The sequence below is a fragment of the Hyposmocoma kahamanoa genome, unplaced genomic scaffold (genome assembly GCF_003589595.1).
Source record: "Hyposmocoma kahamanoa isolate Upper Pololo Valley unplaced genomic scaffold, ASM358959v1 179, whole genome shotgun sequence".
Taxonomy (NCBI): Eukaryota; Metazoa; Arthropoda; class Insecta; order Lepidoptera; family Cosmopterigidae; genus Hyposmocoma; species Hyposmocoma kahamanoa.
The window spans coordinates 895,411-914,082 of record NW_020653710.1 but is presented as its reverse complement, the minus strand read 5'-3'; the positions used below and the strand labels follow the sequence as shown (position 1 = coordinate 914,082).

Sequence of the window (18,672 nt, the reverse complement as noted above, 5' to 3'; positions counted from 1 at the left end):
AGATACAAGATCTTCCCACTGAGCCTCCAAATGAAAAAGTTAGAAATTAACAACCTGAACCTACTATTGTATTACCAGACTACGAGAGAGCTATAGAAACGGAAGTAGGTGCTTTATTGAAAATATACCAGATAACAGAGAGGTACAGAGTGAAATATTATACCTGTCTCATATACAAACATCACTCCGTGATGTTACCGCTACAACATCACTGGCATTACTTAGACTATAAACATCACTCCGTAATATCATCGTCACTCATTACACTAAGCATCACGCATCATAAACATCACTCTGTAATATTAGCATCACGCGTACTGTTTCAGGTAATATACATCCCGCGGATAATGTTTCGGGTAATGCATCACGCGCGTACTGTTTCCGAGTGATGCATCACGCGGGTAAAGTGTGATGCTAACATCACTCTGTGATGTTCACACATTACATTGTATCACGCCGCGTACTGTTAGTAGCGACACCTGGCAGCAGCGCTACGTAACACTACGGCACGGTTAGCAATCTCCCATCAAGTAGTACGTCGAAAATTTGCTGGGTGGCGCTATTAATATAGATATTTACTATACTTGGTTCATATTGTGAAACGCCCAGAGCGCCCCGACATGGTCTATGTAATGGGTAACGTTATGTATATTTTTAGTAATGCACATTTTTCCAAAGTGATGCATGATATCACAGTACCCTGTCGCGTGATATCACCTTTGTAATATTACTCACATTACTTAAACGTGTCTAGTGTCCGCTATTAAGGAAATAGAATAGAATAGGTCTCAGAAGAATTGTAGAGGATTCGCTCTGGACCTTTTGGAGGGAAAAGTGTCGTTTTTATTTTGACTTTCAATTATTTTGTGAAATCTAGTTTAAAGTGGAATAGGATAGCGCTATTGTGCCTTAATCGAAGATTAAAACGCGAAATTATACGAATCTCGAACTAAAATACCCGTATCGGCCCGTTCTAAGGAATCCCGAGTCTATCCAATCCAAACACGCCGCCTCAAATTGCCTATCCTCTTTGTGGCGGAAATATTTACAGAAACATAATTAAACTTCATGTTTAGGCTGATGGCTTTGCCAAAGCCTTTATAAATTAAAAAAAAAAAGAGAATAGAATAGTGCTCGTCTTTTATCTTAGAAATAGTTAACGAATTAATTTATTTTAATTCTCACTTGACCAATGATACAACGTATTACCTAATTGAAAGTAGTTCACTAAGTAGTCTGTGATTTCGACAGTCAAACAATGTGATATTATCCAATGTTGATATCTATAACCAAAGTACATACTTAGTGTTTGTAGTGATGGAAATTGGGCATATGTGACAAAACTTCCAGACTGCCACTCCAGAGTGTCTTCGTACTGTAAAATAATGAGTTCTGGAAAAGGTACTAGGTTAGTTTCATCAATTCATCATAAATTTGCATGCATTGCCTCTCGTTACTACGTAAAAATATGGCAACAATTGTAAGATTGGCACACTATTATATACATTGTATCGATTCTTATGGTTTTCAGTTGTTAAGTACTAGTGCACCAAACACTTCTGAGAATAGAAACGCATCAACTAATACATAGTGTAAATAGTGTCTTCTCTTTGCTATATTACTGACCTCTCACAAAATTTAGCTTCGGTTGTTTGGATCTGTATATTGAGTGTTTTGTGTTTACAGCTGTTGTTTCACGAGTGTTTCAGTTGTCTGCCAAAATCATCAGATTCATATTCTGCTGGGAACTTTACAATGTGTGTCAATATTAGTAATGGTTGTTTTACAAGCTATATTTGGATAACCATAAACATTAGAATAATTCATAAACATCCAACATCTTCAAACAGTACTGTGCTGTCTTAAAATGTGCACTGAGCAGGTGCCGACCACTCCATCCATGGAACACTATCAGATTAGAAGTTGTGACACAAAATATTGGTGGTTTGTTTGATATGGATGAGGCATGTTATGTCACTTTGATAGGACTCTTATTAGAATAAAGACCTATTGTTATCACAACGTTTAATGATAACATTTAGTGCACCAAGTTATTATGAAACTGATTGATAAGGTTGTCCTGTGAGAAATAACGGGTGTGGTTCACCGCACTAAATTAGTATTACAAAATTTGAAATTTATTGTTAGAATGTGGTGACTTTGATTTAGGACTCAATGTCTGTCATTTGGCCTAACATCAAATGGTATTTGGAGTACACAGAAGAACTTATGTGGAAGTTACTTTCAATTTAACTTATGATAGCGCAGATACCAGTGCGCCTACCACCACAACTTTTGCAGGCACGCACAATGGGGACGATGATGATTGTCACTTATCAATATGTAAAACTGCTTGCTCATCATATTATTTTCAAATTGAAGATGTGGTATGGCTTTGGTGTTATGTATGAATTTTTAATGCTTTTGCAGATAACAAGTAGTGACACACTTTTATGTCATGGTATATATTGTTACATTTAGGGCTTGCAATATTTGCTCATTTTTGGTATTCAGATAATTCGAATATATACAATCTTTTATCTGAATAAAACAGATAAAACAAATATTTAATACATCTGTTTAAAAAATAACCCATCCATACAAAATTTAACAGATATTCGAATGAAACGAATTTTCAGATATCCAAATTGAAAGCCCTATATATTTAATTAATTTATTTATTTATTTTAGGACAACCAACAAGACATGAATTAAATATAACAAAGTTGAAATAGTGATACAGAGACTTATACTAAATTCTGCCTCAATTAAAGGTCACCACGGCCTGCAAATGTAGACACAACAGAAAAAAGTAAACTAGTTGAATTAACGAAATTTAAAAAAATAATAAACTCAAATAAGCCATAACTGAAATAATATAAATAAGTACAATTAATACAATACAATATTATTATTAAAAAAAAGTAACTATTAAAAGCAAGATAATCTAATTAAAAATATTTTCAATACATAATATATAAATTAAAAATACACATAAATAAAATTTAGTGAAACTACATTGACACAGACGTGAGAACAGCCTTGATTGTGCGCTTAAATTGCTAAGGAGTATTTGAAAAAATGTCGATGACACAATCACCCTTTCTTTTTTTTTTGACGGGGGGAAATCTTTATGGATACCCCTGAGCCCAGGGAGACTCAGGGGTTATGTGGGGACTCTCCCTCCAGACTGGAGGGCCTACGCCACTAAAACCCCCCCGGGTTTCCCTCTCGCCGGTTGAGTCGGCGCCGTGGGATCAGTGAACATTCATCACGACGCCGCCCGGCCGCCCTAGCTTACGCCAGGGCTCCCGTGCCAACGGAGGGGCGAGTCGGTTGTCCTCCGACCCGCCCCCCAGACGAGTGAGGCCGTGCAATGCAGGCTCCGGAGTCCCTGTCCGGAGCCCGCTGGTCTCACATGACACAATCACCCTGCTTTTGCAGGAGGTTATATTTTCTTGGAAGTCGATTCATCGTGGTATGGTGACCCAGATTGCTACTACTACCCTTAACTGAAAATAGTACGTGTCTACTCAAGCGAGGCAGCGTATAGGGGACGTTGAATTTCACCAGTCCCAACAGAAAAGGGCAGTCCACGACTCCATTCACAATATTGTGTAAGAACATGTGGTCTAGTAGCAATCTTCTACTCCGTAAACTCATTAAATTAAAATACGAAAGGCGTTTCTCATAAGAGGGCAGCTCTTTAGCTTTTTGAGTCAGATGGAAAGATGCCACATGAATCTCCTCTGAATCCGCTCAATAAGTTTTATGTGAACTGCATATTGTGGCGACGATACCTGACTACAATATTCCAGACCGGGGCGCACCAAAGACGAAAATAACAACATCTTGGTTGAGGGATTCTTAAAATCTCTTGCATTTCTCAGTACAAATCCTAGCATCTGAAATCCTTTCGTGACAACTCTGTCTATATGTTTATGGAATAGTAGTTTTTTATCCAGGGTTACTCCCAAGTCGCGGATTGTGTCTATCTCCTCCAAAATATGACCGCTGATGTTATATGTCGGCGACGTAGTGTTTATGTATCTTGTAAACCGGATATGCTTGCATTGGCCAATATTCAAATTTAACTTGTTTTTGTTACACCAACCGGCAAGTTGGTCTAAATCATGTTGACAAAGAAGGGTGTCACCACTACTTTCCATTGGCAAACAAAGTTTCATGTCGTCTGCATAGAGGAAACAAGTAGCATATTTGAACACATGTACCATATCATTAATGAAGATATTGAAAAGGACCGGACCAAGGTGAGATCCCTGAGGAACTCCGGATATAGATGAGAATGGTTCAGAAGAGAAACCATCCACAACTACCCTAGAGTAGCGCTGACTTAGGTAAGAAGAAAACTACTGAAGAAATTTACCGGTGCCACCAAATAGAGAAAGTTTATATAGCAAAATCCCATGGTCTACGGAGTCAAAAGCTTTACTTATATCTGTATAAATGGTATCCATAGACCCACGCGAATCAAGCACTTCAGTTGCATATGCCAAAAATGATACAAGGTTTGACGTTGTAGAACGAGATGAAATGAAACCTGAATGCTGGGGTGAGATTAATTGATTAATATGCCAAGACAAGAGATTCCAACAATCGTCTCTGATTATGTCGCGCAAGTCCGAACGAGAACAGGTAAATGTATCATCAGAGCTAGCTGGAGATATACCAGAGCAGGTTGGCAGCTCGTTAGACGATTTTCTTTCTCTTCGGCGCATGGTAACGTTAGCGTGGCTATTGTTGTTGACGGGCGTTAAGGGCCGAACAGGTGTATTTTTATTGTCGGTTCTTGGTTTTTTATTACGACATTCGGGACAAAGCCAGCTTTCCTTAGAGTCAGCAGACAATTTTTTATAATCAGTAGACGCGATATTTATGCACAAACTGTGATAGAAGGAATTGCATGCGCAACAGTGCAAGCAGAAAGTATCTTTAATTACTGACTGACAAGCGGCACATTGATTCATTGTATTAAAGATTTTACAAAGATCTACCAAACTAGTCAATGATATTAAAAACCCCTTTCACGAATTAATAAAAAAGAACATAATTATTCTGAACTATTAAAAGAAAAATATCAAAACTTAAAAAAAAATTAACACTGCTAGGATTGAACTCGGGACTGCTGGACGACAAGTGAAATTCCGTGCGTTTAACCAACAAGACTTTTGGAAAGGTTCTCAAAATACGGACTGTGTAGAAGGCAGATAAGGTCCGCCGACGCGTTAATGGGATCCAAAGTTCAGTTCCATTGTTTAGCAGCTGGGCAGTCTTATAAAAATACGTGCTAATACCCACTAAATTGTCACTGTTTCACTGTTTTAACACGACGCTCAAGTCAGTCATATATATCATCGGAAAGCACTTTGTTCTAGGAATATTTTGATGTATAATTCAGTTAATATGGTATAATATTTTAAGCTATCCTTAAATTAAAACGTAGGAGTAACAAAGTGTACGTGTTCACTCAGAGCTGGTCTAAATTACCATAATAATAGTTAACATTCATGTGTTTTTTCACGTAACATTTTCGAAATGCTGTGGCCCAGATCAGGCGTTCATAATTGTACTTTAATGACTTTATGCTTATACATGTAAATTCATAAATTTATGTTTCATTCCTTCTCCACTAAGACCAAAGTCAGACTCATCGATGACCCTAGACTTGTGGAAGAGACGTTATGTACAATTGTGGATCAAAGTCTAGGCCGCTGTGTTTGTCATAGTCGGTGTCGGAAGCGCGGTCGCCGCGGGACAGTTCCCGCCTCGATGAAGGGCGCGAGCACAACCACGGGGGCGGGGGCGGGCTATATGTCGTCTTGGCGCTGCTCGCATTCGACAGGTAGGCTTCACACTTTTAGGGTCACTTAAAATTGCGATGCGATACATTAAAACGGTAAGTCCCATATCGCTCTGCTTAACTTTGGTTTATAGTGTTCCTCCCTATCAACCTCTTGGTTATGTGGGAAGGGCACTATTACCTGTTCAAGCAAGCCCACGCAGGGACCTTATGGCAAGCGCTGTAAGGCACGCGGGACGTGTCCCGACGCCGAAAACGGCGTGTCTCCCGAAATTCCTACGCGACTGGATGGACCGGAGGATGTCTAGCTCTTCCTCTACTAGCTCTCCGGGCTAGTGCCGGACATAGACGTCCGGACATAGCTACCGACTTTTTTTTCGGCTTTTTTTATGGCGGCCATCTTGGATTCGCCATTTTGGAAAATTTTTAGTTCCGGTAGAACCTGATCAGGTTCCTTGATAATTTTTGTTTGAAAGCCATACATCCATCTCTGACGCTTTGGCCGGGCAGCAGGTGTTCTACCTGATGCAGACTACTTTTTTTTCTGGTATTCAATATTCTTAGTCAAACACAATCCTTGTACATTTGTTTAACACACCTTAATTCGTTCTATTAGAACAATGATTTTGGACGGTGGAAAATCTATAGCGGCCATATTGGAAAACGGCAGAATAAAAAAAACCACAAACGCAATATTGTATTACCTTCTACACAGGCAGGTGCCAAATTTCAGCACGATCGGTGTTTTTTCTGGCCGCCATATTGAATTGGCCATTTAGGGGGGATAGAGTCCCCCGAAATTTGTATGGTGGCCATTTTGTTTTGCAAATTTGGAGTTTTTTTTACTTTCGGTAGAAACTGCCCAGGGTGTGGAGCAATATTTGTTTAGAGACCTTAGGGCTAAAACGTATACTTCGCCCGTGCAGCTGGGGGGCGTGCAGAAGGTATTGGTACTTTCTGAAACTCACCAAATCCACCCAACCATTAGTCGCATACATTATTCTTATACATCCTCTCTTCTTGTGGGAGAAAAATGCTGGTAAAAAAACCGAAAATTCACTTGTATGGTAGCCATCTTGGAAAATGGCGGGATCCAAATTTCGCTCGCAGATACATACTACGAACCTCCTTACACGATCGGTTGTCAAATTTCATTCGGATCGGAGCACTTTTATTTCGGGCCGCCACTTTGAGTCCGCCATCTTGAATTTTTACCTGCAGTTGGCTCGTACTATTTTGCACGACATTTGTTTGAGCGCCTCTCATCTGTCTCCAATCCTCGCGGAGATATAGGCCTCGGAACATAGTGGACAATGTATGGCGGCCATATTGGAAAATGGCGGAATCTAGAATTTGACCGCAAAACCCGCTTCCGATCGAAGACGATGTCTCGGTTCACCATGTTTATAACGAGTAAAAATCTTTCCATCGCCTGTCCAGACGTAAGTAAAGTTTCGCTCCCTCTCGTATCGTCTAGCCTTCCAGAATAAGAGTCGATTATGTTTTTTTAGGCGTTCGTTCACGTAAAGAGGATTAACGGAGCCCGGTAGTTGCAGCCCCTCAGTGGTAAGGTTTCGGCGTACGCGCGCAGCTTACAGCATTGCGTCCGGAATAGCAAAGCGCGCAACGCACAGCACGAGTGGTCGCGAGTCGCGACCGAACAGGTGCACCTTCCTCATCACGTGGTCGCAGTGAGCGTCAGCTCAACTAAGTCCTTCTCGACCAACTACGTCGAGCTTCTTTGCTATAGCGAGTACGACGTGGGTACAATTTTCACTGTCGAAATTTGGATGTCGTTACAAGTTACAAGGCCCGATCTCTGCCAGTGGTTTCGGCTTTCAGGTGGAAGTTCTTTCTCGGAAGGGTCGAGATGTCGCACGTACGTGTTTCTTGCTTGTTTTTTAGAGTAATAACTTTTCTTTTAATTTTTCGATTCTAGTGCTCCGCGCCGTACAGATATTTATTAAGTTTGTAAGTGCTTCACGTAGACTAGTCATTTCGCTGCTGTATTAGGTGACTCATGTAGCTTTTCAGGTCAGCGACCATAACACTTTCAGAGTGCCGAGAGATGTCTTCATAACTACCATTTGCTGTTTGGTCGATTTATGTTGCTGATTGTAACCACTTAGTACGGCGAGTGACGTTACGAAGGCAGTCTTCATCGTCTAGCGTTGTTTGGTTTTTTAAAGGCACACATCCACATCTACTTCGTGAATTCGCGCGCCTTTATGCGCAACCAGGTCAAATTGACGCTTCCGTTCCATTCCACTCCTCGGCAATTAAATTTTGTCAAAAGCGTACAATTTAAGTTCACAAGTACTCTATGAACTTGTTCTAAAAAAAATGTTATTGTGGGCTACTCCCACATACAAATAAAACATCTACAAAAAAACGTACAGTAAACATACAGTCGAAAAGAGAATCCTACCTTTTGTGAAGTCGATTAACAAAAACACTAACTCAACATATAACGTATCCTAATAATATAACATATACTGTACTGTATAAAATATAATAATATATAATACTTACCTATAGATATGATATATATTTTACCTATATGTGTCTGCATCATTATTATTTAAATATGTGTACAATTCATTTAAGCACCGTGTCGGTCCGTCAATAAATCAGCTGGTTATCGTATCGTGTTCGTATGGAATCACGCTTATTAGAACCAGTCTTTTGTTCGGGTGAGTGACGTCAAAGGTGGCGTGACTTGTGATCGCGCTCGCAACCAGTCGTGCCGAGCACGCCAGTCAGGATTGATACCCCGACGCAAAACGCTCGTTATTCGCACCTCGCATAATTATTGTAATCCGCGCCGCATCGCGCTTATTACATGGACTATACGGTTATATGTTTACTTCTGTGCTGTGCTTTCTGCTTGTGCTCGTTTCTTCCTTCGCTTTCATGTACTACTGTCGTGTATGTATTATATGTATTAACGTGAACTGGATTTTCATTTTCACCACTTCGCACCTACAGCTAAGTACCTAGATTTAAGATTAGCCAGTATAGATAGCATCCAATTAGTGGCTAAATTGGTAACCCCGAGGAAAACGCCAAAATGAGCCACAGCATTGAGCCAACAAAAACCGCCGAGTCCGGCACCAAACGCGCAACCACGCGGCGACCCAAGAAAAAGCGCGTGTCCATTGACAACGACCGCGAGGTGTCCGAGATTTGGAAGTATAATTTGAAAGTTCCGGCATTTTCACCAGACGATTCGGAGATATGGTTCGTACTGTTGGAGGGAGGGACAATTCGACAATTTTGGCATAACAGAAGACGCCGTAAAATTTAAGTCATCACTAACCTTGATACCGTCCACGCCAAGGCAGTGAAAGACATTATATTAAATTCTCCATCACGAAACCGTTACGACAAAATAAAGAACGAGTTAATCAAGCGTCTCACAGCCTCCTATAAGAAGAAGGTACGGCAACTCCTGACCCACGAGGAATTAGGCAATCGTAAACCCTCGCAGTTCCTCTGTTACCTGCAGGATCTGGCGGGAACAAACGTACCGGAGGAGATTTTACGGTCAATATGGTGTAACCGTCTTCCCCGAAGTATCCAGAAAGGGTTGGCGTCGCAGCCGACCCACTCTATGGAACAGCTCGCAGATCTGGCAGACCGCATCCAGGAGATATCCACACCTGCAAAAGTCGCAGCAACGTCTACATCCAGCACTGTAACTGGTAGCAACCCAAACAGGGAGATCGCTGAACTCAGAAAGATGGTGGAGCACTTGGCATTAAAGCTCGATGAGCATTCCCGCATGTCGCGCAACCCCAACCATTCCAGACTTCTGCACCGTAGTCAGCGCGCAACTTCACGTGACAGGACGCAATCGACTTTCAACTACCCACAACATCTAGTATGTTGGTACCATGCAAAGTTTGAATCGAAGGCGCTGAAATGCCAAAAGCCGTGCGATTACAAGGTGGGAAACGGCGTGGGCAGTCAGTAATGGCGACAGAAGATTGTTCGATTCGTGGTGGCTGACGTCACGAAACCTATAATAGGAGTAGACGTTTTGTGCTATTACAATTTAATTGTAGATTGTAAACAAAAAAAAAATTGTGGATAACACTACGGCGTTAACTGCTCCAGCTTCACTGGCCTGCAATGCAAAATATATTTTGTCTGTAAAGATTCCAGCATCGACGCACAACTGCCTACCATCCAGCATGTAATGGGCTTGTGTGCTGACTGATGAAAGAATCTTGCTAAGTAAGGATTCATCTCCACGTACTATAACGCCATCTACTGTGACTCAACCTAGGCTACCCACTCTTAATAAGCCACCAACTCCAACTTCAAATGCACCAAAAACTACGCGTTCCGGTCGACATGTTCGATTTCCTGACTTTTATCGCCCCTAAACCTGGTCTCTGGGGGAGTGATATTGGCTACTACCGCATACAAATAAAACATATCTACAAAAAAAAAACAGTAAACATACAGTTGGAAAAAGAACCCTACCTTTTGTGAAGTCGATTAACAAAAGCACGAACTCAACATATAACGTATCCTAATAATATAACATATATTGTACTGTATAAAATATACTTATATATCCAGAATTATCTGCCTAATTTAATGAAAAATGTGCCCGAGGAGCTGAGGGAATCCCATTGGTTACAAAATGACGGCTGTCCTGCGCACTATGCGGTCCGTGTTCGAGCATATTTGAATAGAACAGATGGATCGACCGTCTGGGGCCAATTTTATGGCCTTCGCGTTCACCGGACCTAAATCCACTGGATTTTTTTTATTGGGGCTGCCTATCAGATCCTTGGAAGACTTACGTAGCCGTGCCAGTGCAGCCGCTGCAACAATAAGTGAACGACGATATACGCGGCTACTCAAAAGGGCTTTTATTCGAAGATGTAGAAGAGCCTGCATCAGAGTCGGTGGCAAACGGTTTGCACGTTTGTTGGTCAAGCTCAATTCAGAACAAAAAATGGTCCAATTTTGAAAACTTCGTTTTTAGTCAAGTTTACTCCTTTCGCACGTTAATAGCAATAATTTTCTATTTATTTTAGATACAATAATGAATTATACCATTTTGAGATCTACTTTAAACACACATTATTTTGAAATAATTGGACACTAGGTTATCATAATTTTTTTTTATATCAAAAATACTTAAACGTTAATTAATTTTTTATTGAATTGATATTCAATTATTTTTTTTGTGAAGTTACTCCACTAGTTTGTTATAATTATTAATACAAAGATCGAACACTCAGAAAAAACACTCTGAAAAAATTCCTTCGATCCGGTCGGATTCGAACCGACGTCTTCTTGCATACCGTGCCAGACGCTATACCAACTAAGCCACGGAACGAACCAACGGACCTCACGAATTTTTCTATGTGCTTGCGTCATGTCTTTGTACTTGGTCTTTCAACGACTTTTTAGTTGTAGCGCCATCTATGAGAAATCTGTGACAGATTTATCACCCAGTTAGTACCTTTACAGCTACCAGTCCTGGCGAGAGATGTCGCTATTCACTGTATTAATTATTATTTTATTGAATTGATTTTCAATTTTTTTTTGTGAACTTACTCCACCAGTTTGTTATAATTATTAATACAAAGATCGAACACTCAGAAAAAATTCCTTCGATCCGGTCGGATTCGAACCGACGTCTTCTTACATACCGTGCCAGACGCTATACCAACTAAGCTTATACTTAAACTTTGTGAAAAAAAATTTGCACTGAAAAATAAAATAAAACTTTTTTAAAATTTAAGTGCCATAGTTAGTCATACTATTTACTGCCTGCTAATGTAGAATATTATGACACCAAAAACCCGAAGGAATTGATTAACTTCTAGTCGTGGTGTACAAAAACGTAAAATAAAGTGAAAATAATTAAATTTAAAGAAAAAATATATATCTTAGGTACTACATGGGATATATTTTTCTTTATATTTTTTTTGAACGTTCATAAGCTCTACTATAAGGCATTTCAGGCTTATCCATTCTTTACCGGACACCCTGTATATATACAGGCTGTATATTTGAAAGTAAGACATATTCATACATGTCATAGTAATCATGTTACAACTTAACATAGACTAAAATAAAATTAGGATATAGGATAGAACAAAAATAAATCACCAACTGTGTTTTGGAGAGTACATAGGAATAAACCGATTCCCTTTACGCTTGATTTCGAGTGCAATGGGAATACTACCAAGCGAGCGCTAAGTGAGACAGCAACAATAACAATGATTTCACATCCCTACTAAAAGCACCTTTTCTTTAGAAAATAAAAACTAAGTTACTCACCTACTCGTTTATGTTATGATGGAAAAAGCTGTTATCAAAATGATTCGTTTTAGATGATGTTAATTATTTTTTACTTGAACTATCATCTAAATGTTTTACGTGCTAAAAAAAATAAGTTTATGAGTTAGTAACTAGTTAATATTTAATAAGAATTGAGGATTTTGGCGTAGTTAAAAATGTGAAATCAAGGTATTTACAATGATTGATTTTTTAGTTATTTACAGTTTATTTACACTTACGTGTTACGGAGCAAGTGTTCAAAATGTCCACCGTTTTCCACAATGCATAGTCTAGCACGGCATAGTAAATTTTGTTTTAAATTGTTTAACACCAACACATTTTGTCTCACAGTATAAAATGCTGAGATAATCCTCTCACGCAACACTTCGACACTGTTCACCTCCTCCGCGTAAACTCCGATTTGGGAACATTTCAATAGCTTGCCTCACACCATCACCACTTATTGCGTAAAGTCGCACTATCTCAGTTAGTTCGACGTTGGAATAAATATCCACTTTGCGGCGATCGGGTGAGCGGAAGTACAAATAATTTACACGTCTTCGTTTGACTAAGGTCGCGCGTGCATTGTCTCTGCAAACCGCGCCCCCACCCCCGACCTGTGCTTTGTTTTTCGCCGCCGTGCCAGAGAACAAAGTCATGCCGCCGTCCGCCGCTGCGTCGCAGCAATAATAGTGATGTGCATAGATTTCGATAACTAACGTTGTTCACAAGTAGTAGTCGATAAAAAAAATGTGTAAAGTTTAAGTTCATTAGGTTATTATTTCTTTGGGTTCAGAATCAGGAATATAACGCACTCTATAAGTATGTCTCACTTTCAAATATACAGCCGGTATAAGAAACTATATAAAAATAGAATACTTATTTGTACATCACTTACTTATTTACAGATAATACATATAATTTATCTATGTGTCTGCATTATTATTATTGAAATATGTGTAAAATTAATTTTAAGCACCGTGTCGTGTCAATAAATCAGCTAGTTATCTAAAAAAAAAAGGTGCGTGACGTCAAAGGTGGCGTGACATGTGATCGCGCTCGCAACCGATCGCGCCGAGCGCGCCTGTCAGAATTGATACCCCGACGCAAAACGCTCGTTATTCGCACCTCGCATAATTATTGTAATCCGCGCTTATTACATGAACTATACGGTTATATGTTTACTTCTGTGCTTCTTCTGTGCTGTGCTTTCTGCTTGTGCTCGTTTCTTCCTTCGCTTTCATGTACTACTGTCGTGTGTGTATTATATGTATTGACGTGAACTGGATTGTCATTATCACCGCTTCGCACCTACAGTTAAGTACTTAGATTTAAGATTAGCCAGTACAGATAGCATCCAACTAGTGGCTAAACTGTAAAAAGCAAAATACCTACACATATTTTGTCCTTATACCAATTAAATAATTTACGTCATCCACCTATTATGTATCCCAGTGCTGCATACACGTCTCCTTTAAGAAAAGTCCAAGGATCGTGAACTTCTTCAACTTGCAGATTTCATCAAAACGTTATTAGCGAGAGGTATTGCTACTAAAAATTAAAAATGTTCTTACAAATTAAAGTTAATAGATACAATCCGCCACAGGGATTCAAAATATGGACATAGCAATTGACAAGCAACTGTTTTTCTACTGGGCTATCACCACCGCTCAAGTTAATATACCATCACACACTTAGGTATAAGATTTAACAACCATTGTACGGGTCAACGTACATTATTGTGCAACTGACAATGTGCAACGTCGCACCCTACATTGTGCCTGTGCAAAATGTATAAATTATAATTTTTAGTACAATAAAGTTACTCCGTGGTATCGGTCGAGTATTATTTCTACAGCATCTTTGACATCTCCCTGCATCATCTCGCTGATATCACCTGACATATTACTGTACGAGACAAGCAGCTCGTACATGTTGGTCCTTCGAGTTTTGATTCTTTGGTGAGTTTTGTATCTTAGAGTACGATTAGCGCATCGGCTTAACTGGCCTCCCAGAAGCGGGTCTCACCAGTTAAGTTGATACGAGCGGTCAACGATCGAGTGCGAAGAGTGCAAAATCGCTAAACAAAAACATAGGCATATGGATTGTTGACAATTTTGACGTAAATTCAATCATTCATAGTGACATCTATATAAAACAGTGACATTTTATACAAAACAGTGACATTTGTGAGTGCGTAAATATATTGCAGTGTAAATTGACAGCACCGTAACAGCAGCGGTAAGAACGAATAGACGTTCATTGCATATCGTCACGACATAAGTGGCAGTACATTTACAAGATTTAATCTTCATTTTATTGACATAAATATATTACAGTGAAAATTGACATCGCCGTGACTACAACGGTTTAATCTGCATTTTATTGACATTATCGTTGACAGTATACACCCAGTGCAAAAATGGAAGAACTTCTTGCTCGTCAAAAGGAGATAATAGAATCTATCAGGACGATTCATAGAAATTTTAATAAGGATTCGTCCTCGAGAAAGACGGAAGATTACCTACAAAAAAGGGTGATCGCCCTTGACAGTTTATGGGCAGAATTTGACAGCAACAATGCTCAACTTTCTTGCTCTGAATATGAAAAAACACATGATATGTAAAGAATATCTACAATGACACAAAAAATCTTTATGACACAATACGCAACCTGCTTATGAACTACTTTCCCGACATGGAAGGGGCAGGTGTGAAGCTAGCAGCAGACGAGTTGAAGAGTGAGCAGAAGTCAAATTTTCGTGCATTACTACGCCAAATAAATAATATTGACAAAATAACAGAAAAATGGGAACTGGAGGATGAATTAAAAAGTTTGCAATCACGGTGGGAGAATATTGACAAATTGCATTTAAAAATTGACAGCGTATCAAGCGACGGAGATAAGAAATATGAAGAAGAATATTCGGCTTTTGAGAAAAATTTCAGGGACATGAAACGGCTTTTAAATAAGAAAATTTTATCAACTGTGCATCAATTCGAATCTACGCCAAAATTAGAAGTTCCACCGTTCCATGGTTCCTGGACCTGTACAAAAGCAGTATACATGACAACCCTTCCTTGACAAACGCACAGAAAATGCAGCATTTGAAGGGAAAGTTGAGAGGCGAAGCACAACGTCTCATTCAGCATTTAAATGTATCGGCAGATAATTATATAACAGCCTGGGAATTATTATACCATCGCTATAATAATATTCAATTACTATTTACGAAACACGTAGAAGTATTTCTTAACCAACGCAACGTCGACAAACAATCATCATCTGAGCTTAAGCGCCTGCATGACACTACCGTGGTGTGTATCCATGCTATCCACAATTTGGGCGTGGATACTACTTCATGGGATCCCCTTATTGTACATCTCTTGCTGAAGAAATTGGATCCTGTAACGAGAAGTGAATACAAAGAGTCGCAGAAGGTGCCCCGTGATCTTCCCGAATTGGAGAAACTTACTTCATTTTTAGAAACCAAATTTATAGCACTTGAGCCCATACAGAAAAAAGAAAGAGATGACTGGTTGTCGCCGAAGCTATCAACGCCACATAACGCGAAAGAAAAACTGACATACAGTGGCAATAGATCGTCATATTATATGAAGGCTACGAATACAACTACAGCCAAGTCACGCTGTTTTTTATGCAACAGCAATGATCATGTTATATCAATGCCATAAATTTGAAAATTTAGCTTCTGACGCTAAACTGCAAGTAATAACCAAAAATCAAATATGTAAAAATTATTTATATTTCCTATCTAACTATCAGCTGATCAAATCAACCCGACAACAATGGATTTTAAAAATGCAAACTCAACGAAGGCGCTCGGGTTACAATGGAGCCCCGCCACTGACATGTTTACTTTCCGTCCAATTGACAATAACAAAACAAAGACAACCAAGCGAACACTTTTATCACAAATCTCCAAAATATTAGACCCATTGGTGTGGCTATCTCCACTCTCAATAAGAGCCAAATTATTATTCCAAAAACTTTGGTTAGTGACAATGGAGTGGGATGATGAAGTTCCATGTGACATTTAAAAAAAATGGAACAAACTCATGCAGATGACTTGCAGAATGTTGACAAATTTCAAATCCCAAGATGGGTTGGTAATATTCACGCATCAATAGAAATACACGGATTCTGTGATGCGTCCGAACAAGCTTACGCAGCAGTGATTTACATAAAAACCACAAATGACATGAACGAATCAATTGTTAGAATATTCTGCTCTAAACCAAAACTCTCACCACGAAAGAATACTTTGACATTACCACAATTAGAACTGTGTGGCGCTCTCCTGTTATCAAAACGAATGCAGAAAGTTTTGAAAGCGTTTCCACACACTGACATTCCAATATACGGATGGACGGATTCATTAGTCGTACTGGGTTGGCTTCAAGGACAGCCGTCTCGTTGGAAGACGTTTGTTGCTAACCGTACAAAAGAAATCCTTGACATTATGCCAGTTTCGTACTGGCGACATGTGAGCTCAAATGACAATGCAGCTGATTGCGCAACTCGAGGCCTTACCACTTCTCAGTTGACAGAACATACGCTCTGGTGAGAAGGACCTGCGTGGATCAAGAAACCAATTTCCAAAAATGATACTCATACGATTGACATGCCTCAGATTGAGATGAAAAACGAGCCCCAAATATGCACGATAATGGTCGAAACTACTGACATTATTGAAGAATTATTACATAAACATCACTCGATTATGCATATAGTAAGAGTAATTGCCCGAATCTCACTTTTCATAAACATTATGCGTCACCGCGTGTCGTCGCGACCACAATCGTCAAGACCGCAAGTGAAACATAACAGCGAGTGAAATAAATAATGCATTGATAATAGTAATTCGTGTGATACAAACTAAAGAGTTCCGATCGGATATTTCGGAATTAAGAAGAAAAGGTGTTGTCATGGCGAAAAGTAATTTACCACAATTGCAATCCTTTTTGGATGAAAATAATCTGTTGCCGCTGCCGGTCAATACTCAATCAGACATTGACAAACCACAACCAGCTTCCACCAGATGTATAAAGAAGAACAATCGCATGTGCAACTTACTTCTCATGACAATGACAATTTTACTGACATTTTTTCTCCTATACAAGGAAGAATGACAACCATAAAGAGTCTTGACAATAACAACACCCTGTACTTTTACAAGATTGCAGATACCCGTATTATTCAGGATCACTGGAAGATGGGTGTGTATTATAATATGAGTACATATTGGGAAAGCATGGCAGCAGTGAAAAACTATATTAAAACATAAATGGTCTCCTGCACGTGAAAGCAAGAGTGACTAGAAACTTACTCATCATAGAAATAAATATACCTCTTTTAAACCGCGATTCCTTCGAGTTAAATAAGATTATTGACATGCCTCAAAGAAAACAGGGAAGCGTTGTTTATACAACCACCGCAACAAAATATTTAGCTGTGAATGTTAAAAAAGATACGCTAATACCTATGACAGAAAATAACATGCAACACTACATCTATCACACTGATCAAGAGATGTTTTACCCGGTGAATCAGCCCATATATTCAATGACCATGGGGCAATCCCTGTGCGACTTACAAATGCAAATAAATAATGAAAACAAACCATATTGCACACCTGTTGCAAAGAAATGACTGTGCTGATAGGTGGATCAAATTGCACGCACGCGACACATGGCTATACTCATATTGCAACGAGTGCCGCGTTCGTATGATATGTTCGTCGGAAATAACAACTAAACAATTACCGCGACCGGGACAGGAACTGGGATGTGTGATTAAAGGAGATAAGGTTTTCATATATTCTCAGCATGATTATATCAATCAAGTAAATATACGTCCCACTGTTGCCCTTGACATGCAAAACACTCAGTTATCATTGAACGAAATCATGAATATATCATTACCTGACAATTTTATTCCTGAAAACCATGAAAAAACATATGAAGAAATCCAACAGCAATAACACGCACTACATTATTATCTGTATCATTGGACTAGTATTATCATTACTCGGGATCTTAGGATGCTACATCAAATCTAAGCGATGCAACCTGCAAGAAAGAGCGCCCGCGCAATAAAGTTCTACCCATCTCTCTGCGATGGATGAGACGTCACTCACTGACGTAATAGTCACTGCGCCACCCTCAATGTTGCCGCCCGGAAGAATGACTAGCGCATTGAGAGGTTCCATTGCGAGTGTGGATACCGGTATCTCGCCAACGATGCCGAAGAAAATTCACTTCGATTTAAATAATTCTACAAACCTAGTTAATTAATATTTTTGTTGCTCTTAATTTGTTTTTATATTAAATTTTTAAGTTGACAATTTATAGTGACATGTAAGTGAAATATTTAAGAACAGTTTTTATATTTTAAGTTGGAATATTTAAAAAATATTACAATGTTAATTTATAGGATTTACATTTTACATATTTAGTTTTTAATGACATTTTACTTTATTTCTTCCTTGTGTGTTGGAAGTATGTACGGGTCAACGTACA

General features: G+C 39.2%; 1 protein-coding gene across 3 annotated transcripts in view; it reads left to right on the top strand.

The window, feature by feature from the left end:
• The first annotated feature begins 1,019 nt into the window (after positions 1-1,019).
• Positions 1,020-18,672, top strand: part of LOC113225859 (riboflavin transporter 2) — a 24,209-nt gene continuing 6,556 nt past the window's right edge. Inside the window, exon 1 of one of the 3 annotated variants that reach the window (XM_026458311.1) lies at positions 1,020-1,408. In XM_026458311.1, the coding sequence (XP_026314096.1) occupies positions 1,386-1,408 (23 nt within the window). In that variant the 5' untranslated portion in view covers positions 1,020-1,385. Of the gene's footprint in view, positions 1,409-5,697; positions 5,864-18,672 lie in introns of those variants that run through there. The other 2 variants (XM_026458312.1, XM_026458310.1) reach the window with 2 other exon arrangements.